Source organism: Pezoporus wallicus, unplaced genomic scaffold, assembly GCF_028554395.1.
Source record: "Pezoporus wallicus isolate ANWC-B61680 ecotype Strahan unplaced genomic scaffold, APGP_CSIRO_Pwel_v1 contig_6996, whole genome shotgun sequence".
NCBI classification, from domain to species: Eukaryota; Metazoa; Chordata; class Aves; order Psittaciformes; family Psittacidae; genus Pezoporus; species Pezoporus wallicus.
Genome location: NW_026637899.1, coordinates 2707185 through 2727713, shown reverse-complemented (window position 1 = coordinate 2727713; position 20529 = coordinate 2707185). Strand labels below are relative to the sequence as shown.

At 41.5% G+C, this 20529-nt stretch overlaps 1 protein-coding gene across 23 annotated transcripts in view; it reads right to left on the bottom strand.

Moving 5' to 3' along the window:
• The window catches only part of CELF4 (CUGBP Elav-like family member 4), a 748158-nt gene that overhangs the window by 126628 nt on the left and 601001 nt on the right, over window positions 1–20529 (bottom strand). For 17 of the 23 annotated variants that reach the window (XR_008972036.1, XM_057408129.1, XM_057408126.1 and 14 more), the window contains exons 4-5: window positions 18293–18421; window positions 13807–13886 (exon numbers count right to left, since the gene is read on the bottom strand). Coding sequence is in view for 22 of the 23 variants with exons in the window: in XM_057408129.1 (XP_057264112.1) it covers window positions 13807–13886; window positions 18293–18421 (209 nt within the window). In the remaining variant the exon portion in view is untranslated. The remainder of the gene's footprint in view (window positions 1–13806; window positions 13887–18292; window positions 18422–20529) is intronic. The other 6 variants (XM_057408127.1, XM_057408134.1, XM_057408131.1 and 3 more) reach the window with 1 other exon arrangement.

The window sequence follows — 20529 nt, the reverse complement described above, 5'->3', positions numbered from 1 at the left end:
TCCTCAGTTATGAATAAAGACTTAAGGAATTAACTTGCTTAAAAAACCCACCCCAAAACAATCTAAGGCTATACAATGAGCAATGTTCCACTGGATTAGCAGGCTGTTCCAGTAGAAAGTGATTTTCATTGGCAAAGAATCTTTTTGACCTGTTTGTCTCTCTGTAATAAATCTATAACCCACTCAAAAAATCTGGTGAAGAGCAAGCAGCTGAAAGAAGTGCTTCAGGAAAACAAAGGGATGGAGAGATGAATGCTCTATTCAGTGGTGGAAAACAGTCCACAGAAGGTATTATAGGAGAAAAACAGAAAGAGGGTGAGGGGAAGAGAAAAAAAAAACCCAAATGCTTAGCTAAAATTTTCCTGCATTTCATCTAAAGGCTGGCCAACTTGTAATTTTTTTTTAAATCACATGATGTAGTTATTGATCCTTCCCCAAATCACACTCTTAATTGCAGCTCATCGACAAATGAATATTTTAATGCATACATTTCCTGCTAATTATCACCTGGACCAGTCTTTAATTAGATTTCAGCACTCATTTAATTAACCCTGATCCAAGAGACTGTTTGGTAACCTGAATCTAATGATTTAAACCTATTTGCAGCTGTATTGGAGGGAGGCACTGGTCCCCAGCAGATTCAGCTGCTCAGAGCTGCTGTTGTTGCAGAGCAGAGGCTGCATTATGGTGGGCACAATGCGGCATGGAGGATTTTGAAACTGAATAGACTGAGTGGGTATTCATCTCTGCAAATGGGTTTTGAAGAAGTGACCTGCTCTAGTTAGCAGGACTGACAAGTGTATACAAGTTAGTGTTTTCTTCCCTTCCCTTTTCTTTCTGTCTCTATTTGCCTTAGAAGTCTTAGAGAACTGCCTCAGGAAATTGCTGTTTTCTCACACTGTTGAAAATCAAGATATTACTATAGATGGCATCATGAAAACACGGGTAACTGCCACATGAAGTTCTTGCCCCTGGAGTGTTCTTCCCTCCTGATGTGAGTCACAGTGACTGCACAGCAGCCATTTGACCTGATGGGATCGAGGACTGCTTCTCATGAGATGTTTCTGCTGGGTTGCCTGTCGCAGCAGGACTTCAGACCTCTTTGAACATCACTGTCATATACACAGGGCAGAAAGGCCATTAGCAAATAGAAGAAAGTTAGAGGCCACACTACAAAGAAAAAGAAGAAAAATGATGTGTTTTTAAGCGTTCTCTGCAATGACATGTGCAAGTAAGCACTTAGAGGTATGTATCCAGTAGAGATGCTGCATTGCACTTGAATATGAAGACTGACCTTGGGATTGACACTTTCTGTATGTAGTTCCTCATGTGTATCCTTCTTATGTGGCCCAAAGTAAATCAGGCAGTAAACTCTATCAGATCACCCAGTTCAGGATTTTTAGCAGAGGAGCCAAACAGTGCTGTTTACCTGCAGCAGAACAAGACTACTTTCTACTCCAGTGACTGCTACTAATCCACTGGATAGCATTAGAAATAGCCCAGAGTGGGCCAGATTTTCTATGGGGAGAAAACTGCAGAGCCGTTCATCGGAACTATTTATTGTTTCTGTAAGCAGTTAAACCATGGTGTAAATCAGCCGCTGTCTGCTGACAAAGGCAACAGGTCTTGTCTGCTCAGTCATTTACTAGTAATACATAATCTCCCTTTTGCTCTCGCTGGTTGTTAGACTGGACCTTATATTTTGCCAGCCCCCAAGAGAGTCACAGTGGGTAAGTCAATAATGTTTTAAAATGTACTTTGAGATTTCTGTGTTAATTCTGCATTTTATTGAAGGAAGGACCTATTTATTTCTTTACCCTGCAGATCTACAGTTAAAAAAGAGTATCACGAAAGTGAGCATTCCTGCAGGTGCCCTTGCAATAGGTTATTTGGAATTGGCATTTATCTCCTTTCCCATCAAATCAACTTCCTTTTTCAAGTGCTTTGATATCTACTGATGAAAAGAATAATATAAGGACTAAGTATTATTACGCTTTCCCTATTCTCTCTTGGGCCAGCAAGTCTACTTAACACAACTATCTCGCTTCCCGTCCCACTCCCATGTGCGGTAATGAATTGCTCCCCTTAGTCAGCAGCGTCACGTGTTCTCTAGGCTGGCAGGGCGAGGGAAAAGATGGAGGAAAAATCACTCTGCGCCACATTCACTTTGTAATCCCTAATCAGAGTCCTCTGTGGGAAAAACTAATTTCCCAGCCTGTCTTGATGTGTGAAATAAAGTCATTCTTGAAAACGGGAGCTTGACAGGTCGCTTGTGAAATTTCATATTCAACTAAAAATAAAATATCCATCCATTGATATTTAATTTAAAGGCGAAGGAAAACAAATATTTTGCCTGGTTGTTGGGACTGTTTCCCATTAGTTATGACCTTCCAAATGGAGTGTATACACAAATTAAGCAAAAGCTTTTCAGGAGACCAAATATTACTGCATGGCCTCAGGGAAAGTTGTTTCTCTCTAGAATAATATTCATAGGAAAAGTTTTGTGAAGATGTTTCCTTGCAAAATATATGAATTGTCTTTTCCTGTCACCCCTTTAAGTTTCCTCTGACTCAGTAGGCTACTGATCTCTACAAATTGTTACACGTCTTTTTCTTGCTAAATGGCTGAGTCTGGGCCTAATTCTACAAAGCCATTAAACCATGTTTCACTTTAAGCCTAGTGAAAGTCCCACTGGAGGTAAGCATACAGTTAAGTACTGTACTTATGCTTACCTATGGAGGTAAGCATACAGTTAAGAACTTTACTGAAAGGGTGCCTCTGTCATACAGGTGGACTTTTATACCTTGGTTATCTCAAATGGAGCCAGTTAAAGGTTTTGGGCCAAAAATACTTTTTAAAGAAGCTTACTATGTTAAAGGTGCAACGAATGAAACTATTGAATATAAGAGATCCGAAGGTGCAGATCCTGTTAAATACTTTCCAAAATGTCAGCCATACACACCAGCTAAAACACGTAAGTGGATAGGTGCTGCTGGATGCTTCTCATTGGGGCAATCAGACTACCTTCCTAGATGTCACCACCTGAATGTGATTCCTTGTGGTGGAAATTTTGCCTTAGGACTCCCTTTGCAACTGCAAAATGGAGCTGAGAGGATGCTGACCTTCGGCAAGCCGTTCAGGGTAGCATTTCCACACAGGGATCCTTGATATTAGGGCCTTAAAGGCAGAGGAGAATTTCTTTGCTTTGGGCTCTGTCAGATCAGGCTGTTTGGTGTGATGCGCCCTAAGTCTGAAAACAAAACTAGGTATTTTTTCTGAAATGCCCGTGTAGCTCTACTGAAAATAGGGCTGCTGAATTAACCAGTGGGGGGCTGACCCCAATCTGGGATTTCAGACAAGTGCAAAACAAACTACCGTCCAATTAAAACTGTAGAGCAGAGGGAATTTTAGCTAGGTAGAAATGTAATTACCCATGCTGGAAGATGGCCAGAAGAACAGTATAACATCCCTCTCCTCTTATGAAATATGCTATGTTTTTCTGTACTCATGGCTTCAATTTCGTGTCTCACCTGAAAGATGAGTACAATAGCAATCACTAGGAGCTATTACCCCTGTACAGTCCTGAGAGCTGGTTTAGACACACTTGAGTTGAGAGTAGCAGAGACAGAACAGCGAAAGTCTTCATCCAGGGCTGGAGTGACAGACCCTTTGATAATGCTGCTCCCTTAGTAGAGGGTATTCTTCATGCAATGTGTAAGCAGAGAAAGCTGCTGCTGGTACTTCCCTTCAGAAGTCTCTGGAGCTGTAACTTATTTGGAGCAGAAGCTTGATTCAGGTTTTACTTGCCCATACACTACTTAGCAGGTGTCTCTCCTCTCTGAGCTAAAGTTATTGCATTCCACAGGGCAACAGAATCATTGACTCTGGATGGCGTCATACCTAGTTCTAATTAGAAAGAACTCAATATGTAACCTGGGTATTAGTATGCCCCTCAAATCAAAGCTAGACATTCAAACAACCTAAACTTCAAAGCAGAGTTCCACAAGCAGCTCTGCATTTTCCAGCTCAGTCTATGGATGATAAAAGTCCTCACAGAATCATTCGCCCTCCTTAATGTGTTATGAAATTGAAAATGTTGTTATACCAATAGACTGGAAATTCTTACCTGCTATTTAGGAGTATGAAAGCAATAAATAATTCTTTTGTGTCTGTTTGGAGAAAAACTTACAATCCATAATAAAAAAAAAAATGTTACAGGTTTCCCTTATGCAATAGTAGTAACACGGGTGGAAGATAAGGTGCGTTCAGTCCTGTATTTACTAAAAATATACTTCTCTTTAAAATATTCTTACAGCAGTGAATGATGGCTGAAATAATTTTATTTTTATAAATTACTATTACTATTGAGAAAATGTTTGATGGCTGCAGCATAGAGCCCCATGAAAGCTAGTATCTACTTGATCTCCCTTTCTAGTTAAATAGGCAAGGATGAAAATAGGAGAATTGGAATCATTTCAGAGCCATAAAGTGAATTGTATATTGTCACAGCAAGGAAACATCACAATCAGGTATGGAGCCCCTGATACTTCAGGGCACTGCTCTCATGAGCTTCACTCTTCCTTAGCAGTTCAGAATGAGATGAAAAACCTAAGATGACTTGGAAAGAAACAGATGTTGAGAAAGGGCTGGCAAGCTGGGCAGATACATTTCGACGGTGCATGTGACATAAAGGAACATTTTAGCAGCACTGTGTTCCAAACATGCTGCATATGACTTGTCATCCCAGACCGCTGTCATGCTCTATGACGTGGTGTAAAGTGTGTTTCCTGATTGGCATAATAAGGAGTGTTTGAATTTTTTCAGCATATTTAAACTGAAGATCTCCTAGCGCTGCACAGCAAATTAAAGGTTCATTAATGGATAAATGATTCTGCCTGCAGCATGGTATCACGCATGCTTTAGTGCGGTGAAGCAGGTGGTCAGCTGAAGCTGTAAGATACTGTAAACTCAGCAAAGCTCTGCTGGTTTTGGTGGAGCAAGAAGCTGGTTTATGTTGAAGGATCTGCCCTTACTGTATTCCACTGCACCAAGACTGAAATGTGTCTCCTTGCTCCTAGCTAAGACTTTTCCATGAGCACCACACAGACCTTGGGGATGGGAAGTCAAGCATATTCACCTACCTGATTTCACTTGCCAGGGGATATCTGAGGCAAAGATATGAGTGTCTGGTAGGTGAATTTGTGGACTGTGGACTTCACTGTGGACTTCAACTGAGGGCATTCTCTGAAAGCTGATCTTAATACTTGTAATTTCAAAACTTGTTCTGACTTTAGCAAAACTCATTTTGATAATCACTTAATGTTGTCTGTATTCCAGATAGGGGTAGCAATCTACCCATTACTGAGGTCTCTTTGTTTTCCTTACAATATGTGTTATCAATCCAGACCACACATCTGAGGAAGGCTGGGAAGGAATGGATTAAAAGGAAACAAGCTGAACCATCCAGAGTGATTTAATGTTGGTACAGAGCCCACTTAAATCAAAGGAAAGATCTTTGGAGCAAAATACGAACGAAGGGAAGAGAGGGCAAGAAAGAAGCCCCTCCAAAGCAAGCAGAGCAGGAAAGACCTAATGCTGACGTCCTCATTGCTCTCTGTGCTGGGAAAAGCATGTCCCTGTTAGATTGAGTGAGTAGTGATGCCCAGTGAAGGGTAATGCCCTCCAGTAGGGCTGGAACCCTCCTGCACTCCTGCTAGGCTGGGACTGGTTTATGAATCCCAGGCTTATCAATGTCTCTGGTATCACAAAAAGGTCAGTTCTTGTGAATTATTCTAGCCCCTGCAAGTCCTAGTCTTATCCAAATGAGATGAGTGTTGAGTGCAGTGAGTCTTGCAGCTGCTGCTGGTACCAGTACTTGGGCAATGCTTGGCAACGTCACTGTCCTGCTCCCACTTTCTCCTGTCCACCTCCATAACTACTGATTTAGTTCCCAACTTCCCTTGGACTCGTAAAGAGACATTACAGTGCCAATTAAATCCTTTTGTCTAGACTGAGACCATATGCCTCATAAACAGTTATCCCTCTTATCCCATTTGGAGGCAATGAATGCTGCAGTTCAGGGGGAGCAAGGAAGCCCTTGGAAGACAGCAAGTGAAGCTTGTCACATCCCAATGGTCTCTTTGCTATCCTGCTGGATGCCTGTGTGGCTATGATGTTGTGGCTTGAGAATTAAAGAGCATCTTTGGCGCCAGTATGATTCATACCCCCTGTCAGGCAGCCAGGCTGCCTGTATTTCTGTTCTGGGACCCTGAGACATGTGATTTATTAGTTCATTTATGCAACAAGGGAAGAGGTAGGGAACATGGTCTTATGATTTTTTTAATGGAAAGAATTAAGGGAAATTGGGTAACCCCAGGAAACTGCTGGCTCAAATGTGCTAGAACCTGCCATCTTGGTGGCAGCAGTTGGGTAGGATGGCCTATGAGCCTTAGTCCCCTTCCATCCAGAACCCACTGACCAAAGGAAAACAAGGCTGAGCTATCAAGAGCCATTGGATTTTGGTGGAAGAAATTATTTCAAATTAACATCTAGATATTCACATCCATAGCTTCTTTCATCCCAAAGCGTGAAAGAATAACTCATGACTTTCTAAATAGTATTTAGGTAGCATATTCAGAAAAATCATTCATTGCTCGAAGGAGGGCCAGTTCTGCTGCTGCTGCTGAGCTAAGAATGGGTTCCTGATGTATTATTTTTTGATAGAAGGAATGTGTGTGCTGTGCCTTAGTCTGAGTTAAGCCAGTCTGTGTGTTACACAAAGGCATTGCATGGAGTTCAGAAGATCAACAGTGAAGAAAAAAAAAGGGTCTGAATTGGCATCTCTATTCTCTTCCATTAGTTTCTCCAACATCAACAATGTAAAACAAGGCCTCAGCCTTCTGCGTTAATTTGAGCAGACAGACGTGCATTGATGATATTCCACTGAGCCTTAGACTTTATGACTTTGGGCAAGTAACTTTAGGGCAAAGTCAGCTGTAAGGCATGAAGGGCAATTAGATGCTGGGCTCTAATCAACTTTCACCCAGAATTACCTTTGAAAATCCTCCCTTTATGTTTCTGTGATCATGTAAAACTGAATTCTCATGACTTTCCTATTTCTATTTACCCTGACCGCCTGTGGGGTTAAGCGACTCTGTCTCTCTACTGACTGTCACAAGGAGGCCTTTATTAACTGAGAACTTGCACCCGTGCTGGAACCTCAATGAGAGTAAATTTTGTTGGTTAATTTATACTCTGAATCATGGCTCGTTTAATAGTTATCTATTTGTATTACTGGTTTGTCTAAGGTTCTGTTGATGTTACCTGGATATTTTGAAGACAACCATGGGAAGAGAGGTGATAGATTGGTGGCTTCATGTTTGACCTCCTACATTTTCTAGATTTAAGTAAATACTAAGATTTAGATGCTCAATCACTGGTTATTATTTATCTAGTGAGATTAGGAATAAGAATTGCTGTGACTTTGGTTACCAACTGCATAAATATACTGATTAATTGTGTGTAAGACCAGTTTGCTCCCAGACATTGTGTTGTTGCTTCTTTTGCTTATCTCTTGTGTCTTGTCCCTTAGAGACACACGTGGATGACCTAATTGCCACCATTTGGGGCATCTGTTTTAAACCATCAATTAGTTTAGACAGACGTGTCTCTCTGAGCTCCTAGTCTCTCTCTATTCAGTTTAAGAGAAGTATAGATGGTAAGACTATGGACAACCCAGAAGTTTTATACTTTGACCAATAATTTGATGTAATTCAGCAAGGTTAGTCCTGGCCTTTAGCTGGTAAGCTCCTGAGTCTGGGAACTTTCCTGTAAGAGGTTTGCATGGTGCTTAGCACACAGTACTTCCATGTAAGATCAACAATAACCACTGAACACTACTGTTTCCAACAGTAGTAGGGTGAGAAGAAATCCCTTTCTAAGAGGGTGAAGAGCATGTTTGTGTTGAGGTGAGACCTGCAAACATAAAGCTGTGGCTCCACACATCCGGCTCACAGATTTTGTTGACTTCCTGAAGATGTGTCTTGCTGCAAGTGGAATATGCTGCAAGTTTTGAACCGGAGTCGAACTCCCCCAACTTTGTGGAAATAACAAACCTTTCTCACGAGCACTAAAGGCTGCCATGAGCCTGAAGGGAGAATGGGAGTGTGCAGCTGGATGTGCGTGCATATTTGTGAAGAACGGAGGAGAGACAAGGAAAGTTTCTCCTATGAAAGAAATGATCTAATTTAAAGCAAGTCCCTCATGGGAAGAGCTGTGACAGAGGCTGCTCTGTTCCTGTTAATTTTCACAGTGCAGCTGTCAGCGGGTCTGTAAATAGTACTCCGCGAAGCCAACACTTCCTATCCACACATCAACCATTCAATTAACAGAAGAACAGAAGAAGGAAATAAAGTGCACCACAGCCTTCTATCACGGCTTTGATGTTTCCCAGCAATTTATGAAAGTGTACACAAATCTAATTACAAGCCCCACTGCTTCCCATTTACATGGAGCTCCTCAAGTTCAGAGCTGTTTATATCAAAATAATTGTTAAAAATACCTCAGCTGATCCATGCCATTGTGGCCCCCCACTCACCGGAGCTGCCACGCTGCTCCTCTCAGGGAGTTTCTGCCGACTCAGCGCTTTGGTGCCAGCCTGCGTGCATCGTAACAGCCGCTTCCCACCGCACCGCAAGCGAGGCGCCCAGGATACAACTTCATCATGCCCACAAAGGCCTGTTTTCCTTCTTTCCTCCACCTGCTCAGAGCTCCTTCTGCAGGTTCTCACTGCTTTCCCTCCCATCCCTAATTCACCTAGATGCTCCTCTGCTGTGTTGACAGGGGGTGAGAACAGCTGCTCAACCAAGTTCTGTGATGAGACTGTGTCTGAAAGCAGCTTTGTGGTGCTTTGCAAAGTTGTAACTGCACCATAGCAATGCACAGCAATAATAACAGCAGTCACAAATGAGAGCTGGGGCTGCTTCCTTTGCCAGGGTGACTGAATGCTCAAGACAGGAACATGAGAACTGGTGCCCCTATTGCCATTAGTTTGAAAGAGGGCCACTGCACATGATGTTCTGACCATGACACTTGTTTCCTGGGGTAATTTTTTTTGATCATTGCATATTTAAGTTATTCGCACCTGGTAAACAGGTGAAAAAACTCCTCTAGCTTAATTAATAGCAAAACTTTCTGATGGTATGAGAGGGTAGATAGTGCATTGTATAAGGCAAGAAAAGAATCCTTTCATCTGACTATAATCAAATTTCTCTGGGTATTTTAGTGCTAGTCATACTTCCGAAGAACATGGTGGGTAGAGGCTGAAAGTCAACCTTGTTCAAAGTGTTGTGTCATTCATACTCTCTTAATTAATAAAAAAATATTAGATACAACAATTAGAGATCTAATCAGCCTGTAGCCTAAGAACACTGAGCCGTAATTGCATAATTTGATAGAGGCGGTCCCTGAACAGAGGCTTGAAGTTGGTTTTGTCATTTGCGTTGAAAAGAGCTGCACAGAAAAATGTTGAGATGAAAACCCCCAAGTTGACAAAGTTTTGGGTTGTAGACTTTTTTTAAGTTCAGCTAAGTGGAATCTTTCTCTGAAAAGCAGACATCTGTTCAGTGCTTGTATCCAAGTCCTGCATTTCCCTTTCTTTTCACAAAACCAAGGATTCCATTTTAAAAGTAATTTTCATGGAAGATGTTCAGCCAGCCATAGATAGACTTGGGATGCTATTGCCTGGGCGTAGAAGAAATGCTGCGGTTTGACCAAGATGCTGCAGATTTCTACATAAAAAAAGAGGACTTGGCCTGTGTGGTGTTGGAAGCCACTTTACAGGGTTCTGGAGGTCTTAATGGCCTTAAATGTCATGAATTGAAGAAAGATATAGAATGAACATAGTGCTGACAATTAGGGTGTTAGACAAGTCAACAGTACATCTAACAGATCAGAATTCAGAAGACTCAGATGTGGGATGCCTGTTTTCTGAATCCCAAATTGTTTTGCTTGGGCAGCAAGAGCCCAAAGTAGGATTCAGCTCCCCTCACACTGGACATGAAGTTAGGTGTCCACTCTAAGCTGCACAATCAGTTCAGCTCCTTCCATACTCAGCTGGGAGACAGATGTCTCCATGGCTCAGTCAAGGCAATCTCAAACTACATGTTTGAGCTACGTGTGAGGAATCACCATCAGACAAGAGGCCAAGTCAACAGCTTTAATATCTGACTTGTAGGTAGCTAATATCTGCTGGTATAGAGTCACCCAAGGTCTACAGCTTCAGCTCTAGCTGTGGCAGTGACAAGTGCAGCAGAATAATTTCAGGGTGGCAAAGGCAATTGTAGGCTCCAAGACAGCTGCAGGAAACAAGTATTTTTAGCTTTTAAGAAGTATGGGTCCTTTTTCATTCTAAGTTGCACTTTGGATGAAGAACATTATTTTGGAACTGCCAGACCACAGCAATCTGACACCTCAAGTTAGCTAAAAAAGCACACTTCTATTTGGGTTTTGGTATGACAGGTTTCAAAATGTATTTCTGTAAAATATTCCTCCAGAGGTATCTATTTCTTTCTATTGATTATAGTAGAAACTTAGATGACAAACACTCAGATGACAACCTCAGACATAGTTCCTTAGCTTCTGGATGTTTCAAATTAGGTGAGATGAGTCCCACCTCAGCTATTCAGTGTAATGCTGTTATGGAGATCTCCAATATAATTAATGAAAGGGACAGGCATGCCCAGAAGGTGATTTAGCTTATCCTAGCACAGACGGATAAAGGGAAGAATGCACAAATATGTAGAAATCTCTCTCTCTCTTTCCTTTTGTAGGAATGCTAGGTGATGTCTAGAATATATTACAAACTTTTAGACTGTTAAAGGTAAATCAGACGAATCACACTCTTCACTTCTCACCTCTGTGCAGAAAAAGTAGATAAACAGTAGTTTTCTACCCCTTCCAGGAGTCAGTTCATAGCAAAAGAAATTCTGAATTGCCACAGTGGGGGAGATAGTGAGAAAGATGCAACAGTAGCATAGTTTTTAACCCTGTGTGCATTCTGGGTGCTGTAGATCTCTTTGGTTGGCCCTTGGGAGAAACAAGTGCCTTACATAGAGAAGTGGTCTTGTGATGGATGGTGGTCAGGCACCTGTCCAAGGAAAGGTTAATTAAAAAAAGAAAAACAACCCCAAAAAAACTTTCACAAAAGAAAGTTGCCTTTTGAAACTATTAGGCAACATATGTTGTGTGAACAGGAAGTCACAGTAGAGCAATAATCCTGACAGCTGTGGAGAAACAGGAGTCTGCCGCAGGAACGAATGGCTCGAGACCTGACAAGAATGATGATGGATGCCCCGTTGGTAGTACACAAGGACACAGCAAGAGACGTTTAAATTGGCTGAACCACAGGAACAACTCTGAGTTGGCATAGCAGCCGGACAAATGAGGCCAGTCCTAATGGTGAGAGAAATAGGAGGGGGGAACTGAAGGAAGATGGCAGCAGTGCACCCCTCCTTTCCAAGGACGAGGGCTACATCTCCATCTCACCACGAGGTGGCTGCATTTCCCTGTGAACATTTAAGCCCTGAAAGAAGCTGTATACCCTGAAGCACCATGAAAATGAGAATGGCAGCGGAGATCTGCAGGATCTGGCCCATCTCATTCAAAACGCCTGAGAAATTCTGAGGTTCTGTGAAAAAAAGTGTGTTCCAAGTCTTGATCAAGTGGTGGTCATTCAACAGGTCCTCACTAGTCTGCTGAACTGTGGGAACTGCCCATGCGCCTGAATGTAGTTCATGGGACATACAAGGCAACACCACATGACTGAGCTTACAATGAAGAGGATGAACTGAATAATTTTCTGCTTGCTTCTCCTGTGAACTAAGAGTAGGTTTGTGGACTTTTTTCCACAAATTCCACAATTTCCATGAATTGCTGAGGTTCAGCCAATTCATGGGAACTTGTCAAGCCATGGAAACTTGATTGTGAGCCTGGGATGTGTGTCTGGTAAAGAGTTAAATTGTGATACTTTTTCAGATGCTCATATTGGTTATTCATAAACATTTCTATAGCAGGCATTTCAGCCAAATAAGACAACAGTAAAAATGGTACCGTAAGAACCTGACCCATGAAATGGCCAAATTCTTCATTGTCTTGCATATTCTAAGCTCAGTCGGTATCAGCAGGATTGAACAGAAATTTGCTCACAAGTTGTGGAGAAAAGAGTATTTTTTTTTTTCTTATGTAAAATGTGCTGAAAGTAGGATGGATAAGGGCTGTGGAGCGATAAGGATATTTTGGGTACCCTAGATCGAGATAAAATCTTCAGCTCTTTTTGGGTTTTGTCTGATTTATCCTGCCTTCCTGTCACTTCTGTCACAGGAGTTTGCAAGATTTTTGGGACAAAGACTGGATTTTTCTTACTCTTTTCTGTGGTACCATACCCTACGGAACTCCAGTTCCTTATCTGCGTCTATAGACACCACCACTTCGTGTCAAAGTCTGAAAGAAAGTCATTAAAAGTACCTCTTCGACCTGTCTCAGGAAAGATGTCCATTATATTTCATTATGAGATGTCAACATCAAGCTCAACATCCGGTTCTATTGGAAAGAATCTTTTAGAAAGAGAATCCTAAAGGTATCACAATGCTTCCAAAAATTGAGACCGCTATCATTAAGGAGATTTTTTTCAGTACTATCCTATCACTGGTAAATATGTGCCATTTTTAAACTGATTTGTCTAAGATGGGGTTCCAAAAAATGAGATCTTGATGATTTGCTGCATTTAGAAACCTTTTCCCCTGAAAAGATTATTCCATTTTTGTCCCTGCAAAGATCTAGAGACAATCTGCCAGGCCCACTTTAATCTTATTTGGATAAATTAATGAATTTACATTAGTCTTTTACTGAAAGGGAGATTTTACACTGTTAAATATCCTTTATTGAGTTTTCCTGTGTCTTTTCCAAGTTTCAGCATGCTTCTTAGTCTTTCATGGTATACACTGTGAATAATTAATAATAAAAAAAATATACTATTATAATAAACCAAAACATATTGCACCAGATTGTCCTTCTAGCTGACAGTGGCTTGTTTTAACATTCCTCTGGGCCTGTGTGGTGGTGTTTAAATATCTTTTTGCATAGAAAATACATTTTCTTTCTACTTTCCTGAAGTATCACGCTCAAACCACATATTATTAGATATTTGTCCAAGTGGAATGATCCTTCAAATGTTTCCTGGAAGATGCATTAGTTACCCTGACTGTCTTTCAAAAGTTGAATGAAGGGACCACACTTATGCTACACTTTTGTAGTAGCAGTGAGAAGCACCCATTACTGTGTGATTTGTCTCTAGCTTCTAGTGAACAACCTGCTCTCTGCTGTATATATTGGCAAAAGGCTGTTTAAGCTTCATGTAGAGGCAGGGATTCTTTGGGAAGGGAGAAAAAGAAGCTCTTAGACAAAGGCTTCTACTTCATTCATCCCTCTGAAACTTGGAAAGTTACACTTACACCGAGTTTTACTGAATGTTTTTGACATCTGTGAGCTGTATGTCTTTTTTTCTGGTCATCAAAACTGCAGGTAGCAGAACACAACACCCCTTGGTGTTCTGCACCTATGTGAAACAGTGACATCCCGGCCTTTCCACTGATGAGTTAAGAGCACCTAAAGCCCTACATGCTTGAGCTGTTACCCATCCTTCCTGGAAAATGAGTTGCAGAACACAGATAAATCAGCCCTCCTCCATCAGGCCACAGGGAAGCAAAGGCTGGACCAATCCTCATTTGCCTGTGCCACAGAGCTACTCACCGGCATTGTCTGGCTGCCATGCAAGGCATTGATGGCTGCTTGGGCCTCTGCATGTGAAGAGTATTTCACAAATGCACACCCTGGAAGAAGAAATAGAAGAATATAAGAAAAGTTGCATGGGTACCATGAAAGTCCACCTAGCTGAATATCCTGACCTCAGAACTGGACAATAAAGATGGTTGTGGAGAAAGTATAACAAGTAAATGTGCTCCTGGTTATTCTTTTCCAAAGTCCAGTCATCAGCAGCCTGAGAACCTGTCAAGGCAAAGCTGCATCCAGAATTCCCACACTTTGTGTAATGGGCACTGATGGACACAAACTTAGCAAGTACATTTTGAATCCACTTATGTTTTGACCTCTGCAGGTTCCCATGGCACATTGCTGCACAATTTCACCACTTAGTGTGTGAAAATGAGTTTTATTTGTATTGGACTTAATGCTGAACGCTTCTCCCTCTGGGGTTGTGAGAAACAGTAAGGAAGTGTAGAAAAGTTATCAGAAAGTTAAACATACTTGTTGCAAGCAAACACAAGCCAAATATACAGAAGGTATTCAGGTTACTCCAGACCCACAAGGTACCTTATCACACCACTGTCTGGTAAAGCTCCAAGCAGCTTTCATCTGACATAGTGTAAGAGCTTCTAATGGAGAAAGAGGGATGGGAGAGATCTGTATATGATGATTATCAGCTCAGCAGCACCAAAATTTGGATCTTAGTCTTTCATAGCTGCAGAGCCAGTGTTTGTATAGGTGCTCTCCTCTGGACATTAGAGAAACGTAGGCAGTGCATCCCGAGCCTGCATTGCCATGTGAGGACTTTCATACCAAACTCTTACGTAAGGTTTTAGGGCAGAAAGATGCTTTTAGGAGTACATACCAGTGTGCAGAAATGATCAACACTTCAAAGGGTCACATGCACCACTGGAGCGGGGGAAAGTATTGCTAACACTCTTAGCTACAAGCAAACTGACTCAGAGAGAGGAAGAGTAATTTCCATATGCTAAGGCGGTTTTTGGAACAGATTGGGAGAGATCTGAGAAGTTCTGGCTTCCATCCCCTTCTATTACTACTAAAGACGTTTGAGCTTTTAATCAATTTGCAAAGCCCTATCTGTTTCCCTGAAGGGGTGCAGATCACTGCACAGGGAGTGCCAGTCCTAACAATGGGACAGCTCTCCTTTATCCCCTTTGCAGACTCTTTAGAAGGTCCACACACCCTCATGGAACCATACAGTGCATGGTAAAAGCTAAAGCATTAGAACACCCCACTTGCAAACATGAAGAATGAACTCCAAAGGTCCCCAACATCATCACTGCAGGCTCATAGAAGTGAGATTGAAAAAAAGCAGTGATCACCCCTTCTAAAAATAAGCAGACATAGGAAATTAGCTTACAGTTAGGAGCCCTTCACGTTGCATTACTCTCTCAGCACTGTGCTCAGACTGCATTTCAGGAAAAGCACAATGATTGTTGCTAATAGTTGGATCTAATTTATAAGGAGCTGAGAGGAGACAATCATGAGAAAATGAGATAGATAAACTTCAGCTGGAAACAATAGGGATCAATTATGACATAATCGCAGCCCAGCATTCCCGGTCTCCTGAGATACTGTGCCTTCCTCTTCATTAATCAGAGATAATCCAGAATTAGGGTGTTTAATTATTTGCAGAGATTCTTTTGTACTTTCTGCGTCTAAAAAGAAGATGCTGATTAGCAAATATACAAAAGCTTTCCAGCTCCAGTCACCCATTGCATTTAGAGCAGGATTTTTGGCTGCAGTGTTGCTGTCATACTGAAGGCTTCACTCTCTTCAGGTGAAATTCATCCCTGTGCTGAGGAACCTGACAGATGAGTGGAGCTGGATAAAGGTGGGAATAAAAGGAGTAGAAGGCATTTATCTTCTTTAATGGCCAAGATGCTAATGATCTCCCTCCTACTGCTTCCTCTTATTGCTTCCAGTAGGTTTTGAGGTAGCTGCACAAAGGAAAATTCAGCTTTTACTGGTGAATGGTGGCAAGTTAATAACAGAGATCCCAACCTTTTTTGTCCTTTTGTTTGTGTGTTCAGTGTGATGGCTTCTGTACACAACACCAAATGTGCACAGAATCTCCTTCCTTCCCACTGACTACAGGACTCATGAGCCATGGGACATGAAGCATGCCATTCTCCTCAGAAAAATGGTGTCTCTTTTTCAGGAGCATCTCTGATTTTTGAAGGGGTTTTGACACACAGATATATAACCTGTGCGGAACAGGGACATAGATGTGCTTAAGTTTTTTTTGTTTCCTTACTTCCAGATTATAGAGCTGGAAGGGCTGTTCTTACTGTCTTGTCAGCTTGGACGAGACTGCAGAGTCAGGGCCTAAGGTTATAATTGCAGAGGGTGTTAAGACTCCTCTTGTGGAACTTATGGGAAAATCTTTGCTTTCTGAGTTACTGAACAAGACAGCTGCTGAATAGAGGGAAAAAAAGGGTGGTTGAGGGAAGATGCTATCCAGATAGCAGCAATGCAGTCCCTGCAGGTCCTGCTGGCTTGCTGTACTGGGTCCACTTCAGCTTCCCCACCTGAGGACTCCTTCACAGAATGGTTGGGTGGGATTGAGATTTCTCTCTGGCACTTAGACAGTCTGCTTAGATATTAATTTAGGTAGAATTTAAGCCTTATGGGCTTTACCCAAAATAAGTAGCTCACAAGCCATGTGTGTCACATATTGGTTTCTAGCAGATGGAAAACATTACAGACTGGGAATAACTTTGTGGGAGTTGTGGCTTGCCCGACTGTCTTCTAAGATAAGGGCACTAGCCTTAAGTTTTCTGTTGGATTGACTGTTCCGTGTGCGTGTGTGCGTGTATGTAACTCTGTGTGTGTAAATTAGGAGCTTCACATTCTCAGTAAATAGCACCAGCAAATGGAAGCTGGTAATATTAACTCTGTCAAGGCTCGGTATTGATCCTGAACAGCTCGGTGAAATGCAAGCCTGAGACTGCAGCCCGCTAGCACTAATAATTAAACTGGTTAGCAATATGGAGCTGCCACTCAGATTCAGACTTGTAATGAAATCGTTTAAGAAAAAGATAAAAAAAGATAGAGCAAGTATGAATACAACTCTGTGGGTTGGATTTACTTTGAAATCTGTTTCATACAGATCTTAGACTTTATTGCCTTTATTATTACTCTGTTTAACTCCTTTGTCATTAGATTTTGTTCCATACAATTCTAAGCAGAGGCAGACAGATATACTTTTTTTGCTCTTCTCCAATTTGCTGATTTGTTCAGTGAATGAAGTGTTTAACTGCCTGCCGTTATGATGGTTGGAGGTCTTCTATTCCAACCTAGCTTACCGCTTTCCAATGGGGAAGCCCCTGTCTTTGGGTCTCATGGGAACTAAAGTAGATATTTAATTGAAGGAAGGTGCCCATGGTTTATTTTTAGCCATTTATATCAGGAAGGCTGAGCTTTACTGGTGTATATCAAACAGCTGCCCTGTAATGTTGGTGTGAAGTCTTTTTTGTCCGCCAATGATTTTATGGAACAGCAATACCATTTTCCAGTGTATCACTGTGATTTGGATTTTTTGCCTTCCCGTTGCAAAAATATGCTGGCTGATGTTGTCACATGTCAAAATATCCATTGAGATATGAACTGCACCGGCAGAACTGGTCTCTTCTCTGGTGCTGCACATTCTAACACAGCTTATGATATATTATATGCAGATCAATATTTAATGGACACATTACACTGTCAAGAGGAAAGGGCTTCCTATTCAAATTGAAGTTACTTTGTCTAGAGACTGACGGGGGAAAAAATGACCCTCCTATTCAAGAGAGAAGCCTCATTCTTACACTTTGGCTCTAGCAGAGAATCCTTTGTGCTCTCCAGATAGCAAGTGATGCCAAAAAGTTGAAGGAGGTAAGGTACCTGGTTTTACAATGAAGAATTTGCGTGTTTCACATGGTAAATGTTTGCTGGGTGTAATATTTAAATAGGCACCCATACCTTTGCAATTGTGATCACCGGTTAGCATGTGTCTATGCAAAGACCAAGAAAAGAAGGGGGAACATCTGGGGCCGATGGGTGAGAAATAAGCAGATGTAATGGTTGAGCCATTGAGTCAATATGTAAAATATCAACCCTGGCTTTGTTTAAAGACAGAGCTGCCCTGTTCAACAGGGTGGGGAGAGCACATCTTGAATGAAGGTAATGGTGTTGTGTTCAGAGTATAAGCTCTGTCCTGAGAGCAAATAATAGCCATCAGTTCACACATGGCAAGACATAGCTAGTAAGGAGCATGTATTTTTAAGTGCAATCAGTTTTTAACTCTCACACAAAAGCAGACAGCAACCAGCAAAGTAATGGCCTCCCTTGGCATATGTGACCATTCCTAACATAAGAGATGATTCCTGGCAGCTAGACAGTGACTTTGTCACACCAGAAAATGATATATACCCTGAAAGTGGGTCAAGCTTGACACAAGCCATCACCTTACCTTTGCTGTTGCCATCGGGTCCCCGAAGGATCGTGCACTCCTCGATGTTGCCAAACGCCTCGAATAGCCTGCGCACATCATCTTCTGACTGCTGCTTATTGAGCATGCCCACAAAGAGTTTTCTATCTTCTGGAACAAAATAAAGAGATGCTTACCATATTTCAGGAGGGATGTGAAAGCCAAGATGGCTCAGTATCACATGCAAAACAAATGGTGATTTCATTGAGGTGACATGTTTAAGAAGCTGCTAGTCTTTTCAGGTGGCTGGCTCAAAAACCTTAATAGCATTTGACTTTCAATGAATACCTGAAAATAATTTGGCAATTTAAAAAAAACCAAACAAATAAACCCCTGAAAGATTTACTTATATATAAAATCTCTAACTGCTTCTCAAAATCAAGGCACCGAAGTCTTCCAAATCAGCTTTTTCTGATCAATTTTTGCAGTTAGCTTGCAGTAACTGAAATGACAACATTGCTCAGACTGCGATCCAAGAGGAATGTGGATAAAGATAGCATATAGGAATAAAGTCCAAATGAAAAATAACATAAGTTAGTAGCCCTCGCAATACTAAATAAGTTGCAGAAAAAAAAAAAAAGGCAGATTTAACATAAGCTGTTTATAATCGGGGTATAAATCAGGAAGCCACAGCCTGTAAATGGAGATTTGTCATTCATACCCACTCACAGACATATACATACGAGTTTGGATGAGGTTTTTAGTATATTTTTTAACTTATTTGAAAAAAGTGAAAAGTTTTTGAAACATAAAATAAACTTATATGATTGCTAATATCTGAGATAGCTCAGGCAGGTGGTATTTCATGTCAAAACAAGACATGGTCTGCTAGTAGATAGATAATTGTATTTTGAATGAGGAAGCTCGACGTGACCCAGCTGTGTGCGCTTGCATCCCAGAAAGCCAACTGTATGCTGGGCTGCATCAAAGAGTGTGACCAGCATGTCGAGGGAAGTGATTCTGCCCTTCTACTGTATTCTCATGATACCCTACTTGGAGTGCTGTGTGAAGTTCTGCTATCCTCAACACAAGAGGGATGTGGAGCTGTTGGAGCAAGACCAGAGGAGGCCATGGGGATGCTCTTAGGGCTGGAGCAGTCCTGCTCTGAAGACAGGCTGAGAGGCTTGGGCTGGGCAGCCTGGAGAAGAGAAGGCTCCTTAAGGGGAGACCTTAGACTTAGTTTCTAGTGCCTAAAGGGGCTACAAAAAGCCTGGAAAGGGACTTTTGACAAAGGCCAGTAGGGACAGGACAAGAGGAAATGGGTTTACCCTGACAGAGGGGAGATTGAGATGAGCTCTTAGGCAGAAGCTCTTCCCTGTGAGGGTGCTGAGGCTCTGGCACAGGGTGCTCAGAGAAGATGTGGCTGCCCCATCCCTGGCAGTGTTCAAGGCCAGGTTGGATACAGGGGCTTGGAGAAACCTGCTCTAGTGGAAGGTGTCCCTGCCTGTGGCAGGGGGCTGGAACTGGATGAACTTTAAGGTCTCTTCCAACCCAAACCACTCTCTGGTTCTATGACTTATACTTGGGCTTACACCAATATGGGGATCTTCAGTCCAGAATGAAATACATTAAGAAAATGTTGGTGAAAACAGACTAAACTCATGATTACTGAGCTGGTAGAGCTGGTAGAAAGATTTCAGAAGGCACTGAGTGATGCGTTTATATTAGGTTTATGTTCAGAGACTAGTACCATTACAGCAAAAAAAAAAAAAGAAATTTACGTAGGTTACATCGTGTATATAAACAGGCCATTTGCACATGATTTGTAAATGTCGTATTTATCATTCATTAAACACTATGTAAATGTGTGAACCAAGATTTTTTTTTTCAGCTTACAGAGCAGATGTAACCAATTTGAATAAATACATGTAAATAAATAAATAGTTTGATTTTTAAAAAAATATTTATTTTTAATGCTCACGTCACACTAAAGCTTAACAAAATATTGGTTTGCAACAAACCTTTCCTGGCTGACTAATTGGGTGATTTATGTCACTTTTGTTCCCTGAGAAATCATTCATGTAAACAATCTGTCCTGATTCAACTAATGTTTGATCAAAATTCCCCTGTCCATGATGCACCTGTAAATTGGAAATTACTTTATAGCCTTGGATGAGGATAATTTTTCATGTAGTGGATACTGAGTGAGGATATTAGGAGTTTTCAATCCTGCAGCCAAGTTATCTACATGAACTTAAAGTTTACTGCCCACAGAAAAT